The 24,349-nt window shown below is 38.0% G+C and overlaps 1 protein-coding gene across 8 annotated transcripts in view; it reads right to left on the reverse strand.

Moving 5' to 3' along the window:
* Nucleotides 1-24,349, reverse strand: part of LOC137244194 (matrix metalloproteinase-2-like) — an 830,051-nt gene that overhangs the window by 543,028 nt on the left and 262,674 nt on the right. Inside the window, exon 4 of one of the 8 annotated variants that reach the window (XM_067772837.1) lies at nucleotides 6,968-7,100. The exons of the other annotated variants lie outside the window; for them this stretch is intronic. Within the exon in view, the coding sequence (XP_067628938.1) occupies nucleotides 7,064-7,100 (37 nt within the window). The 3' untranslated portion in view covers nucleotides 6,968-7,063. Of the gene's footprint in view, nucleotides 1-6,967; nucleotides 7,101-24,349 lie in introns of those variants that run through there. 8 annotated transcript variants of the gene reach the window in all.

A 24,349-nucleotide genomic window follows, 5' to 3' on the forward strand; every position in this document is an offset into this window, starting at 1 on the left:
AAAAAAAAAACAATTTTTGGAAAACTTCCTTTATATAAATGGTTCAAAACGTCGCATGTCCTTAAACACAGAAATCATGTTGGTAAATTTTGATTTTGAGGTTTTTATAGTAGCTATTGTAAACAGCTTATCAAAAACTAGCCCGACCATCGCGGGAATGATTAGTATGACCACATTAAAACTTCAAAGCCTTCCCTGTCATGTTTTTCCTTAGTTTCAAGAAGTAAGCTCTACGGGAAGTAACTCAAATAGCAATCGCAAGATTCCACATGTTGTAAATGGAGTTTCTAGATATCTCGATCCCTGTCGAACCTAAAAAGGTTTATTATTTTATATATTACAACCTAATTGAGCCCGAAGCACTGTTGAAAGCCCCAGGTCTCTGGGTTGTCGGAAAATGTCCAAAAATTTAAAGGCAAAAAAAAAATGGTATAATGGTGTGAAGATGATAGCGTGCGACAACCTCGCGAGCTGGCGGTGGCTGGAGGAAGTGATTTCAAACCTCCAAAGGCGAGTAACAAACGCGCGGGTTTGAGGTGATGGATAAAGCCCAAATCCCCACGGTACCAAAAGTTAAGGAATTGATTCCATGCGTGATGAAGTCGAAGGATACAGTGCGACTTCTGTAGAATCAGAATCCGAGCATACCGACAGAGGATTGGAAGTTACTTACTGTATCTCGGCCTACGGAGGAAGGTCAGTTCTACATCTTCTAAGTAAACAAGCACGCGGAGGATATATTATACACGCAGCTTGGAAAAATGTCCTTTGGTGCAGGCAAAACTTATATGCGACGGACGAAAATAAGTCCCGAGGATAAAAATGCTAACACGTTAGAAGTGGGCGAAGTCGAAAAGGACCTGAAGAGCCCAAGGGGAAAAAGACAGGTGGAGGTAGCCGACGTCACCACGAAGGTGTTAGAAGATAACCAACAGCCAGATGGTGCCGTGAGTCGCACAGAGGAACACCCGGCACAAAAGTTACAAGAGGCTGAAGGGGGCTTCGAACACTCTAAACCAAAAGGGCAAGGGGAGGACGACGACGTCACGATGAAGGTGCTGGAAGGGGAAAAACAGCCCAATGGTGCTGCGAGTCCTACAGATAAACCTCCAACACAGTAAAGTGGCGTCGAGCGAACTCATCATAACGCTTGAGGAGGGTTCGTTTGACGTGGCGCTGATCCAGAAGCCGTGGGTCTCATCGGGGGGAAAGGTTTCTGGACTTAGCGCGCGCGGATTTGGCGTTTACTACGCGCAAAGGGAAGGACGGGTGCGGGCTGTAGTAATGGTAAGGAAACAGCTGCATTCATATATGCTGCCTAACTACACTACTGAGGACCTCGTAGTGGTGGCCGTTGAGCAAAGGAATAAGCAGGCGTTTATCCTGGCATCCTGCTACATGGCCCATGCTGCGGAGGTTCCACCGATGGAGTGCAAGAGCCTAGTACAGGACGAAGGGCGCAAAGGGCGGTTGGTCATAGGCGCGGATGCAAATGCGCACCACAATGCGTGGGGAGGAGCAGATATGAACGAGAGAGGCAAATCTCTATTTTTTTACATCCTGCAAACCAATTTGCAAATAGCCCACAGGGTAAATGTCCCTACATACATTGGTCCAACATACAGCAATGTTTTGGATATTACACTGAGCTTCGACCGTGATATATCAAGGTATGAGATACCAAGGTCGAAAGGGCAGTGAAGACGTTTTCTAAGTTTAAATCGCCGGACCCAGATGGTATATACCCGGCAATGCTACAAGTTTCAAGTAGGACGGTCGTGGAATCGCTTAAAATAATATTCGACGGGTGCATAAGACTGAATCATGTACCGCACTCTTGGAGAACTGCTCGTGTAGCCTTCCTACCAAAGGCGGGGAAGATTGGTCACGTGTACCCCAAAGACTATAGACCCATTAGCTTAACATGATTGCTGCTCAAAACCTTTGAGGTGCTGATAGATGTGTACATAAAGTCCAACGTGGATCAAAAGCTGCTCTCCAGAACACAACATGCATACACCAAAGGCAAGTCGGTAGATACCGCATTGCATAGAGTGGTAATAAGCATAGAGAAAGCTCTGGAATATAAGGAATATGCTCTAGGAGTCTTCTTAGTTATTTCCGGGCTTTCAATAATGTATCTAAATGGGCGATTATGGATGGTCTTAATTACATTAAAGTACATCCAGTCTTAACGAGATGGATCGGCTGCATGTTAAATTGCAGGAAGATTACATCACAATGGGGATTGTACGAGGCCACGAAATCAGCGGCCAGGGGAAAGCCGCAGGGAGGGGTGCTATCACCTCTGCGGTGGACGCTGGTCATCAACCAACTCCTTAGGCGATTCGATGAGGGATCCCTAAAACTTACGTCTTACGCAGACGACGTTGCAACTGTCATAAGTGGAAAGTGCCTTCCAACGATTAGCTCTTTGATGGATCGGGCGCTTCGGGATATTCATACCTGGGCATCAAATGTCGGGTTGAAAGTCAACGCGGATAAGACGGATATGGTCTTGTTTACACAGAGGTGCAAGGTCCGAAATTTGATCAGGCCTAAGTTAGGAAGGGTGACCCTACAGGAAAAACCTTGCACCAAATATCTAGGAGTCATCGGAGACAGTAAGCTGTCATGGAAGCGCAACGTGGAGGTGAGGGAGACGAAGGCTTCAACGGCACTTTATACATGTAAAAGAATGCTGGGGTGAATGTGGGGCTTATCGCCCTCTCTTTCTCATTGGGTTTTTACAGCGATTGTAAGCCACACAAAAAACAACCTACCTCAAAAAATTAGAGGGGGCATGCAGCGGCGGATTTAAGTTTAGTGGGGCCCCTGGGCGCCAATGATGTGGAGGCCCCCTTGTAAGGGATTTAAAAGAGAAATAATAACAACGATTCATAGGATGGAGAAAAAGGACCTTTATTTATGATTTTATACTGGCAGTGGCAGATTATTACGTGCCTACATGAGGGTTCTATAGGTTCGAGATCCACCGCCTGCAGGGGGCCTCCTGTGACCTGACACTCTATACTTTATTAAATCACGAACAGGCGGCGGAGAAATACTACACAATTAAAAAAAATGCTTTGTTAAACCACGAAAGAGTGAAAGAGAAATATCATGTTTTGTTTTTTAATAATTTTAAAATATTTCTCCATCTTTTATTTATTGAAGTATTGTTTTTTTATTATAATTTCATAGTATTTAAGATTTCTCCCCTGCCTGTTACAGGTTTAAGGGTTAAGTGTTAGGGTTTATTTATTATAATTTATTAGTACTTCTCCCCCGCCTGTCTGAGCCCGGCAGGGTCCCTTCTGAATTTCAGTCTCGGACTTCACGCAATTTTAACCCGCCACTATTCTGTGGGGGCCCCTACCTTGTGGGGGCACCTGGGCAAGTGCCCCAAGTGCCCTTATGTAAATCCGCCGCTGGGGGTATGCAGACAATCAATGCTTACCATTACGGGAGCCCTGAAAACAACCCCGACAGCTGCACTTTATGCCATTCTGCACATTCCACCTGTAGTCCTGGTAGCAAAGAACATAGCGTCAAGAACTGCAACCAGGCTCGGTGCCTCGGGGCAGCTTGAGCGCTGACCATACGGCCGTAGTAGTATAGCGTCATCAATCACAATACGAACAGACTACCTGGTTCCCTATCTGCGCTTCGAGGGCGATCTTAAGGCCACAATAGAGGTGGACGGTTGGCGAAAGGGTGCTCAAATGGCGGACGAGGCGATAAATGTGTACACAGATGGTTCCAAAGTAGTGGAAGGAGTGGGGTCTGCGGGATACTGTGCTGATCCGGAAATAAATAGATCTTACAGGCTGCCGGATTACTATAGCGTTTTCCAAGCGGAAATAGTAGCCGTAACCAAAGCAGTAGAAACCCTGGAGGAAAATAGCCCAGGCTTCAATCGTGTTAAGGCAATAATCTCGCATAGCACAGCATCTAAATGCGTGTTAGAGTGTAAGCAGTCTCTAGAGAGAATCGGGAAAGGGAGAAGCATATATTAGGTCCCAGGGCTTATGGGAATAGATGGGAATGAAAAAGCGGACGAACTAGTTAAAAAGGGCGAATCCCTTGAAGCTTGCTCCGTAGACGTCGCAATTAGACTGGGCGAGATTAAGCGATGGCAAGAGGTGCACATGATCGACCAAGCAGGAAAGGCGTGGGTTCAAGCGCGGGGCTGTAAAGTGTCGGAGATTATGTGTACATCTTACAATCTTAGACTAACAAAGTTGCTTCTATCATTAACAAGTAAGGAAGGTTAAGCTCGGGTGTAACCGAACATTACATACTCAGTTGAGAGCTATGGAGACAAAATAAGGGAAAATCACCATGTAGGAAAATGAACCTAGGATAACCCTGGAATGTGTTTGTATGACATGTGTATCAAATGGAAGGTATTAAAGAGTATTTAAAGAGGGAAGTGGGCCATAGTTCTATAGGTGGACGCCATTTCGGGATATCGCCGTAAAGGTGGACCAGGGCAGACTCTAGAATTTTTTTGTACGATATGGGTATCAAATGAAAGGTGTTAATGAGTATTTTGAAAGTTAGTGTGCCTTAGTTCTATAGGTGGACGCCTTTTCAAGATATCGCCATAAAGGTGGACCAGGGGTGACTTTAGAATTTGTTTGTACGATATGGGTATCAAATGAAATGTGTGAATGAGTATTTTAAAAAGGCGTGGGCCTTAGTTCTATAGGAGGACGCCTTTTCGAAATATCTCCATAAAGGTAGACCAGGGGTGACTCTAGAATTTGTTTGTACGATATGAGTATCAAATGAAATGTGTTAATGAGTATTTTAAAAGGGGGAGGGCCTTAGTTCTATAGGTGGACTAGGGTTGACTCTAGAATGTGTTTGCGTGATATGGGTATCAAGTTAAAGGAATAAAGGGTTTTAAAAGGGAGTAGTGGTAGTTGTATATGTGAAGGCGTTTTCGAGATATCGACCCAAATATGGACCAGGGTGACCCAGAACATCATCTATCGGGTACCGCTAATTTATTTATATATGTAATACCACGAACAGTATTCCTGCCAAGATTCCAAAGGCTTTTGAGTTCGCCCTGCAGAACTTTTTCATTTTCTTCTACATAATATGGTAGGTGTCACACCCATTTTACAAAGTTTTTTTCCAAAGCTATATTTTACGTCAAAAAAACCAATCCGTTTACCATCTTTCATCCCTTTTTTCGTATTTGGTATAGAATTATAGCATTTTTTTAATTTTTCGTAATTTTCGATATCGAAAAAGCGGGCGTGGTCATAGTCGCTAAGTAAAGATATATCGATTTTTGCTCAAGTTATCATGTTAACGGCCGAGCGGAAGGACAGACGGTCTACTGTGTATAAAACTGGGCGCGGCTTCAACCGATTTCGCCCTTTTTGACAGAAAACAGTTATCGTCCTAATCTAAGCCCCTACCAAATTTCCAAGGATTGGTAAATTTTTGTTCGACTTATAGCATTAAAAGTATCCTAGACAATTGAAATGAAAAAGGGCGGAGCCACGCCCATTTTGAAATGTTAACGGCCGAGCGGAAGGACAGACGGTCTACTGTGTATAAAACCTGGGCGCGGCTTCAACCGATTTCGCCCTTTTTCGCAGAAAACAGTTATCGTCCTAATCTAAGCCCCTACCAAATTTCACAAGGATTGGTAAATTTTTGTTCGACTTATAGCATTAAAAGTATCCTAGACAATTGAAATGAAAAAGGGCGGAGCCACGCCCATTTTGAAATGTTCTTTTATTTTTGTATTTTGTTGCACCATATCATTACTGAAGTTGAATGTTGACATACCATACTTATATACTGTAAAAATATAATATTTTTTGTAAAAATTTGATTTAAACATTTTTTTTTTAAGTGAGCGTGGTCGTTCTCCGATTTTGCTAATTTTTATTAAGCATGCATATATTAATAGTAATAACGTTCCTGCCAAATTTCATTATGATATCTTCAACGACTGCCAAATTACAGCTTGCAAAACTTTTAAACTACCTTCTTTTTAAAAGTGGGCGGTGCCACGCCCATTGTACAAAATTTTAGTAATTTTCTATTCTGCGTCATAAGTTCACCTCACCTACCAGGTTTCATCGCTTTATCCATCTTTGGTAATGAATTATCGCAATTTTTCGGTTTTTCGAAATTTTCGATATCGAAAAAGTGAGCGTGGTTATAGTCCGACATTGTTCATTTTAAATAGCGATCTGAGTTGAGTGCCCCGGAACCTACATACCAAATTTCATCAAGATACATCAAAATTTACTCAAGTTATCGTGTTAACGGACGGACGGACGGACATGGCTCAATCAAATTTTTTTTTTTCGATACTGTTGATTTTGATATATGGAAGTCTATATCTATCTCGATTCCTTTATACCTATACAACCAACCGTTATCCAATCAAAGTTAAAATACTCTGTGAGCTCTGCTCAGTTGAGTATAAAAATTAGTAAGAATGTGTGCTTTTTCAAATTTTTTTTCAAAAATTGTTGAGCCATATCAACGAATGTTTCATACAAACAGGAACAGCATTACTTTGTTGCCATCCAGAAACATGAATGTGCCACATTCATTTTTCTGGCCCAACTTTATGTGATTGAATTATACATTCACGAAAACGGCATTGCAAATTATTGGGGTTTCCACGTACGTAGGAAACCTCTGGTTTTAAGTAGAACCTAGAGAATCTAAAGGGTAATCCAACGAGGCCTCTAACATAAAATCGGTAAAATTGCACAACCATGCTTCTGGCTAGCGGGCGACGGTATAACAAAAATAAAAACAAAACAAAATAAAATCAATTGTAATAAGAAGAAGCGTTTATGATGCGTTTATGGTGAGCCATGTTTTGAGAATGATGCCTTGTCATAGTGGGTAAAGCTAGATTTACATATAGAAGGCTTTGAAGTTGGTTCCCAAGGCAGGTATTGTCAAAAAAGTTAGCGACGGACGTACGGATGGACGCACTTGGCCCAATCAAAATATTTTGGGACACATATAATATTGATATACGGAAATATATCTCCATCCCAACCCATTTACATCATTGTGCCCTTACGCTATCCAACAAAGCTGTAAAACTGAAAATATATAAAAATGAATAAGTAAAACTGGGGACAAAAAGAATGCTGATAGAAGATTTTGCTTATGAAACAAAACTTTATTGCTGATAGAGAAATTTTTAAAATGAGAATTGATAGCATTTAAGCTAAGTTTTATACCTGACTTTAATTTACATGAAAGGTGAGTCAGAGATCATTCTACCATCTAAAACTCATTTTCATCAAAACTTCTGATGGAGGGTATTGAAAATAAGCAGAAGAATTTTAGCACCGGAGTGCCACAATATTGCTTGCTTTACTCTTGAGGTCAAGGTATTTTCATTTCACAAAGAAAAGCCTTTCAATCAGGATTTAATTGTAATTTTATATTGTAAGCCGTGCATACCAAGTATACCAAGTTCAATATTCTGCCTAACAAAACCAAAACCTAGAACATTTTTTCGTTTTGCATCAGCTTAATTTGCTCCTTTTCTGTAACTATGTACATAACTATCTCTCAATCATCGTTTGTTTGTGCTTTGCTTTGGAGTCAGTGTCAATTGCAATTCACGTAATTGCATTACGCATGTACGCCGTCAACACATTCGCATTCGGCGTATACAGGCTACCGAAGATTGCGTTTCCGTACATACTTTGCCCACGTATTCTATAGACCAAGCCAAGCTAAACATATCAGACAGATTTTTTATACTCTGCGTGCTTTGCACACAGAGTATATTACCTTTGATGGGATAAAAATCTTTTATATAAAAGTGGGCGTGGTGGAAATATTTCCTACTATAGGAAAAATGTGTGTACCATATTTTATTACGATCCATTAAGTTTTCTTCGGGTTATGGCTCCCGAAATATAGAAAATTGCGTAGTCATAAAAGGGTCGGTGCCACGCCCCTTTTTTAAAACTTGTAGCTTTTCCTATTTATTGTTATAAATCCACTTGGAAAATGAGATACCATTGATATAAAGCTCTTTTTTGCAAAGATATAGCTTATTTTAACCGATCTGGTAAATTTTTCTTCAAAGCATTCCTAATAGTAAAGGCAACCTCTCTGCCAAATTTTCTTACGATAGGTTTAACGATTTTTGATTTATGATTAATAATATTTGTAATATTGATTTTATCACAATTGGGCGGTGCTAAGCCCATTTTAAAAATTTTTTCCAAATTTTTATCAAGAGTCTCAATATCAGTCCACTTGTCAAATTTCAACATTCTAGGTGTATTATTTACTAAATAATCAGGTTTTTTGTGTTTTCCAAAATGTTATATATTGTGAGTAATATTAGCAACGCTAAGGGATATTATCATCTCTAAGCCATTACTAAGCAGTGACTTGTATGCACATCAATAAATCAATCATTATGTCAATATACATGTCCATAAAAGCAGCGGACAGCAACGCACAAACACATATATCTGAGATACTCCCAAAAGTAGGCAATAATTGTGCAAATATCACTCACATATACACGCGCATATGAGAAGCTATTAACGTAGTTATAGCTGGTAACTAACTAGTAAATTCTAGAAATAGAACCGCCTAGAAATATGCCAACGAGGAAAGCAAACAATTGACGCACATTTCAGAAATGTCGTCACAAGTATCAACCGATATGGCATCCCAACTGGAATCGCAGGAAACTCGTATAACATCATAACTGGAAGAACAGAAGACATATTTGGCATCTCAACTGGAAACGAAAAAGACACCTATATCTGAAATGTCGGCACAAATTTCGGAACAGGTATCATCGCAGCTCTTTGTGAAACTGGAAGTGCAGGATGCAAAAATCTTACAACTCGGGGACAAAATTGATGCCGAGATAGAAGCGTTAAAAGGTCGTATGGAGCAGTTACAACTAAACCGCCCAGCTGTGCCAGCGAGCAATCCGAAGGTAAAACTCCATCTTTTGACGGCTCTGTTCCTTTCCAGGTATTCAAGCTTCAATTTGAGAAGACGTCAGCAGTGAACACCTGGAATGCTGAAGATAAAGTTGTTGCACTGTTCGTAGCATTGAAAGGGCCTGCAGCTGAAATTTTACTGACTATTCCACAGTGCGAACGGAACAGTTATGAAGCATTGATGGCCGCAGTCGAGGAACGTTATGGAAGCGAGCACAGGATCCAGATATATCAAATAGAATTGAATGAGACTTTGCAGGAGTTTGCGTCGGATGTCGAAAGACTGGCTTATCTAGCAAATTCGGACGCACCCGTGGAATACACCGAGAGGGTAAAAATCCAGAGCTCATAAATGGCATACGAGATGTGGAAACGAAACGAGCTACATATGCGAATCCAAAACCGTTAAACTAAAGCGAGTCAGCCGCCCAAGGGGCAACAGCTGGCTCCCGAAATTGAATGCCCCATAATCTCTATCTCACAAATTGGAAGTAGATCAAACAATCTTAATGTCGGAGGACATGTGGATGGAAAGGAACGTTTATGGAATGTAGATACGGGTGCATCTCATTCCATCATTCGAGCGGATTTAGTCAACAAGAAGATAAGACCATTGCATGGAGCAAGATCGCGTACAGCCACTGGATAAGGTACCATGGTTCTAGGAGAAATATCATGTGAAGTCGCAATTGAGAACGTCACGGTAGTACACGCTTTTATGGTGGCAGAGATTGTTAATGAAATCATAATTGGAGGACATCTTAATCAACGAAGGCATCAAGATCGACATGCAAAGCAAGACGATGCGATATAAGAACATGGATGTGCCACTTAATTTCGGCTACGAGAGAGACTGCAGCAGTAAACGAGTGCTGGTGGAAGAGAGTCAGCAAATACCACTAAAATCAGAAGCAGTCATCTGGGCAAAGCGCGAACATATTTGACCACTCAAAACCAGGCCGCACCAATGTTGTGAAACATCAAATTGACACTGGAGATGCGAGGCCGATCCGCCAAGCTCAACGTAGTGTTCCACTGGCGAAGCGGGAAGTTTTGAGACAAATCATACCAGAAATGAGCTACATCGGCGTCATCGAACCATCAGCTAGTTCATGGAGCCCACCGGTAGCGGCTACTGGCAAGTGGAAGTGAAGGAGGAAGACAAAGAGAAATCAGCCTTCAGTGACGGTGATGGTCTTTGGCTATTTACAGTGATACCATTTGGACTATATAATGCACCAGCTACTTTTGAAAAACTCATGCATCAGGTACTGAAAGAACTACATTGGGAAACATGCTTAGTGTACCAAGACGACATCATCGTATTAGGAAAGCGCTTCGAAGAACATCTGAAGAACTTGGAGGAGGTTTTCCAAAGAATAGCTGGTGCTGGTCTGAAACTAAGTCCCAAAAAGTGATCGCTGTTTAAAAAGGAAGTAAATTATTTCGGCAACAAGGTAACGACAGAAGGCATCTGTACAGCGAATGAAAAGATAGAGGCAGTAAAGGATTGGCCAAGACCACAGAACTTGCATGCATTAAGAAGTTTCCTTGGGCTGTGTACATATTACTGCCGATTTGTACCAAACTTTTCCAACGTAGCCCATAGCCTCCTTTCCAAACATTGAAGGAGCGTTTGCGCACTGCCCCAATGTTGGCATATCCGATTCCAGATTCAGATTTATTCTAGATACAGATGCGATTGGATATGCTATAGGAGGCGTTTTATCACAACTGGTCGATGGGCAGGAGAAGGTAGTTGCATATTACAGCCGTTAAATTGGAAAATAAGAGAGGAACTATTGCATTACACGGAGAGAGCTGTTGGCATTGGTAGAGTGCATTAAACATTTTCACAAATACCTCTACCGCCAGCGATTCCGCGTCAGGACAGATCACGCAGCGTTGAAATGGATTCTGCAGTTCCGTAATCCGGAAGGACAATTGGCACGGTGGATCGATCGACTACAAAGCTATGACTTTTCCGTTGAGCATCGAAAAGGTAGTAACCATGGAAATGCTGATGCAATGTCACGAAGACATGTAGTTTGGAATGCAAGCACAGTTCAAAGGCCGAGGCTAAAGAAGACATTATAGATGTCCGGCTAATGACTATAACATGTGCGGATGAATGGGACAAGGAACAACTAAGGAAGTGTCAGCTAAAAGATACTGACCTGTCACATGTTATGCAAGGGCTCGAACGAAACGAAAGACCAAATAGAGAGCAGATGTCAGCAGAGAGTCCCATTGCGAAATCATTTTGGGCACAGTGGAGCAGTTTAGAATTGATATCCGGTTGCTTGCATCGAGTATGGGAGAGTGAGGATGGTCAATGCAAGAAGAAACTGATAGTTGTTCCCAGAAAGAGGATTCCTGACGTGATCAGCGAGCTGCATAATTGTCCAAGCGGAGGTCATCTTGGAATCACGAAGAAGCTCGATAAGATTAAACAAAGATTCTATTGGGTTGGTTGCCGTCAGTCGGTCACTGAGTGGATTGCGAACTGCGAGGTTAGCAGCAGAGCGAAAGGGCCCAAAACCCGAAGTCATGGCCAGATGAAGCAATATAACTCTAACTGAAAGGATCTCTATGGATGTCGCCGGTCCATTTCCTACTAGCAACTGCGGAAACACACATGTACTGGTGGTTATGGATTATTTCAGCAAATGGCCAGAGGTATACCCAATCCCAAATCAAGAACCGGAAGCAGTAGCCGAAGTATTTATAAACAATTGGGTTGCAGGGTATGGTGTACCAATGGAGTTACATTCTGACCAAGGCAGCTGTTTATCATTACGACGGTAAACCAAAAACCAATTGGTTGGCTACGGTTACGACCTTAGCGGCACCAATAATCGATTGCATTGATTCCTATAAAGTTGGTCGAATCAGCTGTTATAAGGTTACCGATACGGTTACCGATAATGCACAAATGTCTGCAGCTTTAGTCAATGTTCAATTATATGGTTTGCTCATCTCATCAGCTAATTTTATTTATTCCATTGCATGATCGATGGGATTGCCAAAAGGAGATAGCAAACTCAAAATAAAACCAACACGTTGACAACATTTTCTTACACATACAAAAACTGCTAAGTTTTATGTTTCCATTCATACCATTCGCACCAACACAAATACACAGATTTTGACTATTTGAACAGACATATTTTATTATTGTACAGATGAGCCAACCAAATAGTTTATGAAATATAAGCGTTTAAATTTCCAAATTTACTAACATTGCAACTTAAGTCATGCGCCTAAAATTCGGATCGAACATGTCGATAGTGGTATCAAAAGACGCATTTTCGTCAAGATTCAGAATCCTAAAGCAGAAACTATATTTTTTAACTCGTTTAAAAGTTATTCGCAAAAAACCGGTCGGTACCATAGTACAGGTTTACAAGTATGATATGCATGAGAAGGAAACAATTCCTTTCTCTTCCTAACACTGCAATTTGACCATTGTTTACTATATAGTTTGGCAGTTGAGGTTATGTTGCAAATAGAGTGGAGGACACTCGAATTCAGTGGAAGAGACACTCGAATGGAGTGGAATGAAGAACAGTAGGAAGAGCAGAGTTGCATTGGATTAATATAACTTCAATCATTGCATCAATATTAAAGATAAATTTAGAAAAAATAATTAAATACTTGAGTATAAGCATAAATTTTCTTTCAATTACTGCAATTAAGGTGTTCTAGATGCTATATATTCCAAAATTATAACATTTATGTCTGTTTAAAAATGTAACTTCAATTTCCCTAAGATTTCCGTAATATGGCCATTAGTGATGTTTGTGTGTGTGTGTAAATTTTGAGCGATCAGCTGTTAGTTGCGCTACTTGGTAAAGTTTACAATGAGTTTGACATTTCGGTCAGTGTCAAACTATTGTGGAACTCAGTGGAAACTGCGTGGAACATGCGTTTGACACTGAACGAAGTGTCAAAATTACCGGGGTTGCTGTCGTGGAAAGCGGCACAGGGAAACAAAAAACGGAGCGGAAATCAGACATGGGTTGCTGTGCTGGTAAATTTTTTTGAACGAATTTAGTATGAAAATGTAGTGCACCTATATGGGTCCTACAGAAAATTACACAAAAGTCTTGAATTGGGGTATCTGAGGACGCGTAGTTATTCCAGCATTAAGAATACAAACACGGGTGCTAAGTTTTTCTACCCATTCAAAAGTTCTCCGCGAAAAAGAGTTTGAAACCGAGGTCGACTGCAATAACCCGTCCAAAAATGTGGAAAGAGAGATGAAAAGACGCGTTTTGTCCTGTTATCAATAGTCCAAAGAGAAAAAGTATTCGAATTTTTGGAAGCGAGGCAAAAACGCGTCTATTAATACCTCCCCCGACGGTTTTGGTCGTGTTTTAGCAATCGAACCCCGGTAATAAAATATCGCAATTTGTTAATTAAAATTGTCCAACATATATGGATAATAAAGAGATATGTAATTAAGTGCTCGTGTGAAAGTAAATAAAGATATTTCTTTGTAATTTTACAATAAAAAATTTACGCAGTTTTCGATAGCAGCTACTATACTTTTTTTGGTGCTAAGAGGCACAACAGTGCCAAATAGCATCCTCAAAAAAACACGAACAAGAACAAGCATTTTATCAGGTGAGCGTGGCTGTGTATGCGCGTGCTGCTACATATCCTAATTGTAGACTTTTACAATGGGTCGGTACTATAGTCGCTTTCTTCGTTGTTGCAATTAAACAAACGAAAATATATGAATAGTGTTGCCAGCTCTGCAACAATATCTTTTTATCTTGGTAGAACATTATAAGGTGGTGGCACGTCGACATTAATGCAAACAAACATAACTATCAATGTATCTTGTTTTTGTAATTCTCTGAATAACATGTAATTAATGTATTTAATTTAACAAAACGCAAGATTTTTAAGAAAACAATTAAATTTTGTATCATAAGAAATTAAAAAATTTAAATTTTTTATGATAAGAATTTAGAAAAAGGGGTATTTTTATTTGTTGTACATTTGCGCCGCATGTGAAAATTTTTTAATAAAAAATTGTGCGATTGTTTATTGAAAATTTGCTTTTTAGACCGGTTTTTTGCGAATAACTTTGTAAACGAGTTAAAAAATATAATTTCTGCTTTCGGATCCGGAATCTTGACTATAATACGCGTCTTTGGATACCACTTTCGACAAGTTCGACGAATTTCAAGTACAAAACTTAAGTTGTAATATTACAAAATTTCGGAATTTAAAGCTTTTTTTTTATAAATTAAGAGTTTCCTAGAGTTCCGAATAAATAAGAAATTAAAAATTATTTGGCTCACAAATTGAACTAGACTTCTATCTGGATTTATTTGTCTTAAATCATAGTTGTTGCATTTACATGCAAAATTATTTATCTGGTTCAGGATCTTTACGACGGGCTGATGGCTAAAGTACTTATATAATTTAATTCTTTGGTCACGTTGCTACAATAAGTGGGTTGGATGACCTAAGAGGTTCTATGTGGGCATATGAAATCGTTCCCGAGTTGGCTGGAATAGTACCGTAGTGGCAAATAGCCCTCAACACCGATAACAGTTCTGCGCTTAGAACAACAACAACATTAGTTTACTCCATTTAATGCCTGGTGTTTCAGTGCGAGTTTCATTGTTATGTTCGATGAGTGTTTCTGTGCTCAAAACAATGACAATACCAGTTTACTCCATTTCAAGCTCATACATTTCTGCATATCTTTGATGGTTTCAATTTGAAAAATATTTTCATTGTTATGAAAAAAAATTTATTATTTATTTTATTGAAAAAACGCTTCAACTAGCTTAAATTTTTTTATCTGCTTTGACATTTCAACTTCTGGTGCAGAACATTTTTGACACTTAACTGCAGAGTTGCAACAAGAAAATACATGGAAAGTGCGTTTACTTGTATGTATGTTACACTGTCGTCACCTTGTTATTTGGTTTTACCTGCGTATTCGTATGTACATTTCATGGTTCGTCCCTAATAATCATCATCCCGTCGCAGTTTGGCAACGCTGCCTTTAATAAACCTCCTTTTTCAAAAATAGATGTCGCTGCTTTGCCTTTCGCCGTATAAATTAAATTAAAAACAGCGGCAACATCTGCCTATCACATTTCACGTGTGCAAAAATATCACGACATTTGCTTCTCAAGTCTTTCAATATCGGCAAATTTTTTTCTAGGATTTCTGTATTTCTGTACCCAAGTTCATTATATTTGTGTAATAAAAGAATCTGGTAAAAGCATTTTTTAACGAAAAAACAACAATGTTATTGCATAAAAATGTATCTAAAAGTTAAACTTTCATTCATTCATATTTTTGCCCGCTTCTACTCACAGTACCGTTTTATTTGCGGGAGACTTTCGCAGCGACAGAAATTAAGGCGAATTTACATAGACGCTTTGGTTGTGTTGCATCGATCTGAAGCTTTGGCAGGCACATAATATAAAAATGAGACTCCTTGCCATTTTCTTCCTTTGATAATTTCGCAACTTTTTGAGTCCTTATACATTAAACAAACTTTGCTTGGCAAAATGAAGGAGCTGCCATAATTTACCTCATCTGTCGGGCGAAGCATCAAAAGGTTTACATAAACGATTTGGTTGCGTGCCTACGCTTTGACGACGCCATACGAAAAACAATCAAAAACGCCTTACGTTTTCTTTGCTTTGAAGCGACCAAAGCGTTTATATAATTTTGCTTTATGCATTTGTGTAAACAGCCATAGAAGTGAAAATTTTCCTCAGGGAAATATATTACACGATTTATATTTTGTTAAGTTTCTCTAGACCTTTTTGATTCTAATTTAAATAAATTTTGCTTTCGGTATGTTTCCGCATTTTTGGAGGCTAAAAATCGGTATTAGTGCAGTTTAGGGGCCCCACCCTAAAGCTGGGCCAAGATTTTCGAGTGAGGTATCAAAATACGCGCATTTACGTCTAGATTAAGAAGAAGCGAAAGTTAACTTTTTTCACCCGTTCAAAAGTTATCGGCGAAAAACAGGTTTATGTTATACATATTAATCCCGCATGTTTGCAATCCTTTAAGCGCACACATCACTTTACTTTTTATACTTGGTATATTAACATAATCTAACTTGCACGAAAAATTATGTTAAATATCACTAATTTACTTATAAAATATCAACACAAATATTGCAAAAATTTTCTGTCCAAATGAAAACATATGAAAGTGAACAGTGTTGCCAGCTCAGCAGGTAATAAAACAAAGTTTTGTTTGATATATAAAACCTCTATATTTAGAAGAAATTTCTATAAAAAAATTATGTTTTTATGGGAAAATGACTGTCAACTTATAATAAATCGAATAATAAGTCGAATGAATGTGTTATTGACAAAATACTTTAATTTTATTTTTTTCAAAAAAGGCTTAACTAAACATACACAGTAATTCTGCGTAGAACACCCTTAGCCGATCCAACAACGGCTGCGCCATGCACAGTAATTCTGCGTAGAACACCCTTCTGCGTAGAAGGACATCACCGTAGCGGTAGCCACGGTTGTACCACACACCCGGACTTGGCATGGCGTAGCCCAGGGTTATTTTTTATAAGCGTGGCCGAAGGCCGCCTATGCAGAAAGGTGTTCTACGCAGAATTACTGTGCATGGCGCAGTCGGTATTGGATCGGCTAAGGGTGTTCTACGCAGATGACTTGAGAAAAGCAAGAGTAATTTCTTGTTCAGTTAATTTCTATTATTGCTCATCTGGCAGCACTCTTCACCATCCGGTGTTTTTCTTCAACAACGAATCAAGTGATTAGAGTATTTTCTGTATTTTTATTACCTAATTGCATATTAATTAGAGAAATTAGACAAATTTTTTCACTAATTCGTGAATATCAAATTGTATTAATCTATCGGAAAACAAAACAGGATGTGATTTGTGCGCTTAAAAGAATGTAAATGTGCAGGAACAATATGTACAAGACGAACCAGTTTTTCGCGCATAACTTTTAAATGGGTAAAAAAGTTAACTTTCGCTTTCGGATTCTTGATCTTATTTTATTATCAAATGCAACTCAGCTTAATGTACTCTTAGGTACCAAAAAAGAAACTCTAGACCTGAGATTTGCATCAGGTGAGCGAGGCTGTTTGTAATTTTGACATTTACCGCTTAGTTGACACACTGGTACTGTACACAATGGTCCATACAAGCAGCGGAGAGCAACACACGAATATATCTGAGATACTCCCAAAAGTAAGCAATAATTTGTGCAAGTATTACTCACATATACGCGCGCATATGAGAAGCTATAAACGTAGTTACAGCTGGTAATTTTATAGCTGGTAACTAACCAGTAAATTCTATAAATAGAACCGCCTAGAAATATGCCAACGAGGAAACCAAACAGTATAAAAGCAGCAACAGCTGAGGTACGAACATTCAAATTGATTTAAGCAAGCTATCAGTTGCGAAGTATAAGTGTTATTTTCAAGTAGTCTAATAAAGACTATTTTTGCATTATTGGAGTTATTAATTCAACAATTTAGTGATTCGAAAGTTAGCAGAAGATTTGGAATAAGCGGAATTTCAGTTAATTCGTTACAATATATAAAGAGTGGGCGTGGTTACCATCCGATTTCGCTCATTTTCAACACCAATCTATACTGGGTCCAGATAAGCTCGTGTACCAAATTTGGTGAAGATATCTCAATATTTACTCAAGTCATCGTGTTAACGGACAGACGGACGGACATGGCTCAATCAAATTTTTTTTTCGATACTGATGATTTTGATATATGGAAGTCTATATCTATATCGATTCCTTTATACCTGTACAACCAACCGTTACCCAATCAAAGTTAATACACTCTGTGTGCAAAGCACTCTCAGTATAAAAACAGTTTAAGAAATCCCTTTCCTTGAAAGTAGTAAATAGCTTCATCATTTGGCAGTACGCCGTTCATAAAGCGAGATTTTTGTCGCTCAACTTACGGAAACATGTTTGCAATGTATCAATAAAGGTTGTTTTCTTGTATTTTAAGATGGAGCAACTCTATTGCTTAATGTATGAAAACATTTTAAAGCTGAAAGCGCCCATTAGCTCTTTATTTGTCATGCAGCAGGATTGCAGAGGAAGTTTTGGCAACACAGATGCTTTTGTATGGGGACATGTACATGCACAATAGGATATCCTTAATATTTACCAGTTCGGTTTGTGTTTTGCTGAGGCTCCTAAACTTAAATTTTTTTCTCCAAAAATGAGTATTAATATAGAACAAATATGAAAGTCTAAGTTCGGGCGAACCCGGACATTATATACCAATGTGAGATTTAATATATATGTATATACATATAAAAAATCCCTTTATTTAAGAGGAATGTTACGAACATTAAATAATATGAAAGCTTAAATATTCTACACATGCAAATATCGCCTGCCGTAAGCAGCTATAGAACAGTTGCTGTCACAGAAACTCAATTTTTAAAATTTTTCGCTTTTTGCTCGACCTTAGTATTGAAAGCTTTGTGTACGTTTACAATATTTTTAAAATTTTTGTACTTTCCGCTAACATATCTATAAGGGCAATGTAGTTACGTGTCATAATTACATTGTCAATTTTTGATGGTTTTAACTTTAAGTAATTTTTTTTTTTAAAAAGTGGGCGTGGTCGTTAAATTATTTTCTTAAGATCTAAATGTAATACTAATAACCAGTGCTGCTCAAAATATGTTGTATGGAAGTGCGAATCACAATACATGTACAAAATTGTATGTGCACTGAACATTTTTTTGTATTTAGAAAAATATATTTAAAAAATTTTGATATTTGGTTTCATGTTACGAAATATTTGCTTAAAATATTACGTCAATAGTTATATCACCAACATACAAGAGCGAATAGATTTAATTTTGAAAGTAGCGAAAAATTACACTGACCTCTAGCCTCAGGTTTTGTGGGAGCATGTTCTATATACATATATCGTCGGAATTTGGGTTTCAATAATCATACTAAAAGTGAATGTAGAGATTTCCGCGAATGTTGCAATGGAAATTGAATTTGAAAACTTTTGAAATGCTTAATTAAAGGGCTCCGCGTGGTTTGTTTAAAATTTTTCTTCAAATTTACATACATATATTAGCAATAGAGATTATTGAGGTGCTGAAATACCATTTGAATTTAACAAAATGTTTAACAAGTAAATGATAGGTATGGGTACTTTACGGTTCCCCCCCACTTCCAGTCAAAAAATGACTCATAACCAAGAAAAATAATATACCGCATTGAAACAGAAAGTTTACCCCGTAAGGAGCTAGTTCAAAATAAGTGCATTTCTACTGCATTCTGAACTACTAATAGTTCGCCATCTATTTCACATGTTTTCAACTGGCGAATTTAACATGGCAATGTCCTAGGCGGTGGAAATTGTCCCCGCTGTTTTAACTTTTCACTAGTTCCTAACTATGTACATATATACAAATTTCTTTTTGGTACTTTTTCGATAGTTACGTACTGGTGTTGAAAAAGAGGCATACTCATATGTAGCCGCAGCTCGTTAAAGCTGATAGCAGTTTTTTGTCGATTTTATAACTGAAAATCTAGCGTTTAACAAACTAATACTTATTTGGCACTCTAGGTCTAGTTCTGAACCAGAATTTTGTATCACTAGTTACTGACTTCCCTTAGGGGTAATTAACTAATATCATATCATATATGCAATACTCCTATATTGCTAAAAAAGGCTAGGTACATTTCCAAACATCAGAGTGCCGATATATTGCTGTTTAAATGTTTTTGTTTTTGTATTCAATAATCGAATGTACCTAAATTTTAATTTTTTCTTGTCACACTTATGCTGCTAAAATCACAAAAATTGTATAGGCTGTCTTGTTTTGATTTCGAATTCAAAACAGATTGCGAGCATTTTCTATTAGCAATATAGGAGTATTACATATATGTCTCATATGAAGTTAGAATGGGCTCCTATTGTTTTGGTAAAGTTTTGCTTACATTCTTTGATCATATGCCGCATATATTTCAGCTCCGCGGTCAATTATCTATTTTAATTTTATTTATGAATCAATTTTGATTACAAATTTTTTTCAGTGCTATAATTTTTTTGAATAATTTTTAGTTGACAAATTGTTAGTGTACATTTTTTTATCCTACACAAGTGCCTGAGCCTCATACGGCAGCGCTTTTTCTTGGCACTTACATAAGAAATTCAAGCATTTTCATATGATTTAAAATTATATGTGAGGGCATATGGGAGTGCTATGATTTTTTTTTTTTTTATATTCAAAGTGTGAATTTATTTCTGTGCCTATGATTCAGAGCAAAACAAAAACAAAAGTGCTACAAGTGTATAGGTGTTGAACAGCTATGCAAATAACCATAATTTTGCTAAATTGATACAAACGGGTTCTGATTTACGGCTTGCAAACATTCAAATTGGTTTGTTTTTTGCTCACGTCCATTTTCCAAAATATTTATTTATTTATTTATTTTCTTACTTTGCTACACCGTATCACTACTGAGGAGAAATATCAGTATAATTTAGTTACATAACGCAAGGGCGTTGAATTTTTTGTGCACATTAGAGTTTGAAAACATTTTTTTATACCTTTCATGAAAATAATTTGGTATATTAAGTTTGTCACTAATGTCAAAATTGTAACTTCTTAAAGGAGAAGAGATGGACCCACAAATAAGCATACCGAAATGATAAGGATGACGAGCTGAGTTATCCGTCTGTCTGTTTAAACGCAAACTAGTCCCTCAATTTTTGAGATATCTTGATGAAATTTGGTGGTATATATCCCATACAACTGATTATTCAGATCTTATATATTGTTCACCTTCATTCATGAAAGGTTCAGCCGACGACTGTCCCGTCCCTACTTGGTTTAAGGAGTCGTGCTCACCAACCCATTTTGTTAATCTTCGCCCCCCTATGATCTCTTCAATGGCTTTTGATTTACGGCTTGCAAAACTTAACAATTTTCTTCTTATAAATGTATGCGGTGCCACGCCCTTTTCCAAAGATTTTACTAAATTTCTATTTTTCTTCATAAAGTCAACAATCATATCAAGTGTCGTTCCTTTATCGGACTTTGGTAATGAACTAACGCATTTTTACCATTTTTCGCACTTTCGATATAGATTTTTTTTAACTGGGCGTAGTCACCAAACCGATTTCATTTCTTTTCCCAATATTATACGCGTCCAAAAATATCGGGAGAGGTGTCAAAAGTCGCGTATTGACCTCGACAACAATAATCCTAAAACGGAAGACAATTTTCTCTCTCTTTCCGGAAATATTTGCAGTTGAAGTTGGCAATTTTCATCTGGTTGTTGTAATGTTGTTGTGCACTGAAAAAAATGTTGTGTATAAAGGGATTTTGCACGGATTTAATTTTGTTGGACCGGTCAGGAGATTTGTTGTAAGCGCATAAAAATCCTATGGATCCCAACTACGGCTTCGCCTTCGGATTATTAATACTGATGCCAAGGCGCGTCGTTTGACACCTATAACGCTGTTTTTGGACGCGTATTAGCAGTCGACCCCTGTTCTAGACTTTTACCGAACATTTTAGTCATATTTTTATACTCAGCGTGCTTTGAACACAGAGTATATTAACTTTGATTGGATAACGGTTGGTTGTACAGGGATAAAGGAATCGAGATAGATATAGACTTCCATATATCAAAATCATCAGTATCGAAAAAAAATTTGATTGAGCCATGTCCGTCCGTCCGTCCGTCCGTCTGTCCATCCGTCTGTCCGTTAACACGATAACTTGGGTAGATATTGAGATATCTTCACGAAATTTGGTACACGAGCTTATCTGGACCCAGAATAGATTGGTATTGAAAATGAGCGAAATCATTTTGGAAACACACAAAAAACCTGATTATTTAGTTAATAGTAAACCCAGAATGTTGAAATTTGACAATTTGACATCGTAACAAAATTCGGCAGAAAGGTTTCCTTTACTATAGGGAATGCTTTGAAGAAAAATTAACGAAATCGGTTGAGGACCATGCCCACTTTTATATAAAAGATTTTTAAAAGGGTCGTGGACGAGTAAAATAAGCTATATCTTTGCAAAAAAATAGCTTTATATCAATGGTATATCATTTTCCAAGTGTATTTATAAGAATAAATAGGAAAAACTTCAAATTTTAAAAAATGGGCGTGGCACCGCCGCTTTTATGACTAAGCAATTTTCTATGTTTCGGGAGCCATAACTCGAAGAAAAATTAACGGATCGTAATGAAATTATTTACACATATTTTTCTTAAAGCAGAAAATATTTCTAGTAAAAATGGACGGGGTCGGTTAAAGACCACGGCAACTTAGATATAAAACAACTTTAGAAGGGTAGAAATGCGAATGAAAGATGATGCTCCGGCCAAGAAAGTGTTTCTATCGGAACCCGCCTATGGAAGCAGAGGTAGAGGGCGGCCCCCACTCCGTTGGAAGGACCAGGTGGAAAACGATTTAAACTCCCTTGGTGTGACCAATTGGCGCCGGTTGGCGGAGCGAAGGAGCGACTGGCGCGCCTTGATGGACGGCCATAACCGTTTAGACGGTTAAGCGCCAATTAAGTAAGTAAGTAAGTAAGAAGGGTAGACTAGAATAATAAGCTATAACTTAGCAAAAAATATTTTTGAATCAATGATATTTCACTTATCAAGTTTTATTGTAAGAGGAAATGGGGAGACATTTTTTTTTAACGGGCGGTGCCACGTGTTATATTGAAAAGTAATTTATCTGAAATGAAATGTACAATTAAAGTTCACGCTGAGTATATAGTGTTCGGTTACACCCGAACTTAGACACCTTTACTTGTTTTTTTTTTTTCATTTAAATATCACTTCTTTTTTAAATTTGTCTACACCAGAAAATAGGCCCAAATACTACCAGTCTGTCTGTTTATACATAAATAAATGTATGATACAGTTGTCACAATCATGAAATCCCGTTACATTTCGTGCTACGCAGTTGTTTTCTACCATGCAGGCATGCTTAACCAACGAAGCGATATCATTTCGTTACGATAATTAACGTTAATAAACGAAACAAAGTAATTTCGTTTCGTTTATTAACGTTAAGAATGTAAAATTAACGAAATGATTTCGTTTCGTTTTCTGCCATATCAAAGCGAAATCAAATCGTTTATGTTGATTATTAATTTCAAACTATGCTGGCAAAGCTGATTGATGGCGGAGTTATTAAAGGTGAAAGTATTAGCCAAGCTGATTGCAATTTTTCTCATGAATTTTGACAGTACGAACATTTCTCAGAGTATTTTTGACACTACCACCAACGAATTACACAAACAAATTACATGGAGTTTGTGTGTGTATGTGCGCTCGTTGTTACCACCTTACAGCTTCACCATGGCTATAGCATTGCCAGCACAATTCAAACATAAAGTATCACGTTGTTGTTAACGTTTTTAACGTTAACGTAAGCTTTTCGTTTCGGTTAAAAACGAGATACAATTTATTTTGATAATTTCTTTATCGATAATATGTCGAAGTGTTTCAACGGAAACGGTGGAAATTTTTTGATAAACGATTAGCTTAACGTTAAGGTGCATCCCTGCTACCATGATTAAAAATGGTAGCGGAAGTAGTTCATTTTGACATTTGAGGGTACATCAATCCAAAACGTAATTGGTTCCAGGAGGAAGTGCATCAAAATCCGCCTAGAGCGCTACTTGGGCCCGGCTCCATAGCCGGGCAGCACAGTAACCAACCAACCAAGTTCATTTTGAGGTGATTGGAATAAAGGGTGAACAATTTAATTAGTTTCAAGTGGTACAATCGGTAGTTATATAAATTCGAAAGTTTTGAGACAAACATTTTTAAAAATGGCCCGCGCTCAACAATGTTCTAATGAACAGCGATAAATTTTCAGAATTATTGGCAGAATCCAAAACTTACAAGTTTATCGACGTTTTGGTCGGATATTCTGCCTGTATAAAAGCAAATATCATAAAATGGATACCAAATCCAGAAACAAGAGGGCGAAAGGAAGCTACATCACGGGCAGTGTTGAGAAAAGTTATGGCTGTAGCTCGAAAATTAAGGACAACTTGACACTTTTATATTAATCTAAAGAAAACATAATTTTCATTTACAAATTTAACAATACCACCTGCACGCTTTAAAATGAGAAAATTTAACTAAATAGACACTTAAAGTTAAAAGGATCTACTCTGCTTTTGCCTAGTTAGGAGAATACATATACATAGTATGTTTCAATATTATATCTTCAACGAATTTGATTTACAGCTTAAAAACTTTCGAATTTTCTTCTTCTAATTGTGGGCCATGCCACCTCCATTTTTCAAAAATTTAAAAAATTTGGTTTTTGGT

The sequence above is a fragment of the Eurosta solidaginis genome, chromosome 3 (assembly GCF_040869045.1).
Source record: "Eurosta solidaginis isolate ZX-2024a chromosome 3, ASM4086904v1, whole genome shotgun sequence".
NCBI classification, from domain to species: Eukaryota; Metazoa; Arthropoda; class Insecta; order Diptera; family Tephritidae; genus Eurosta; species Eurosta solidaginis.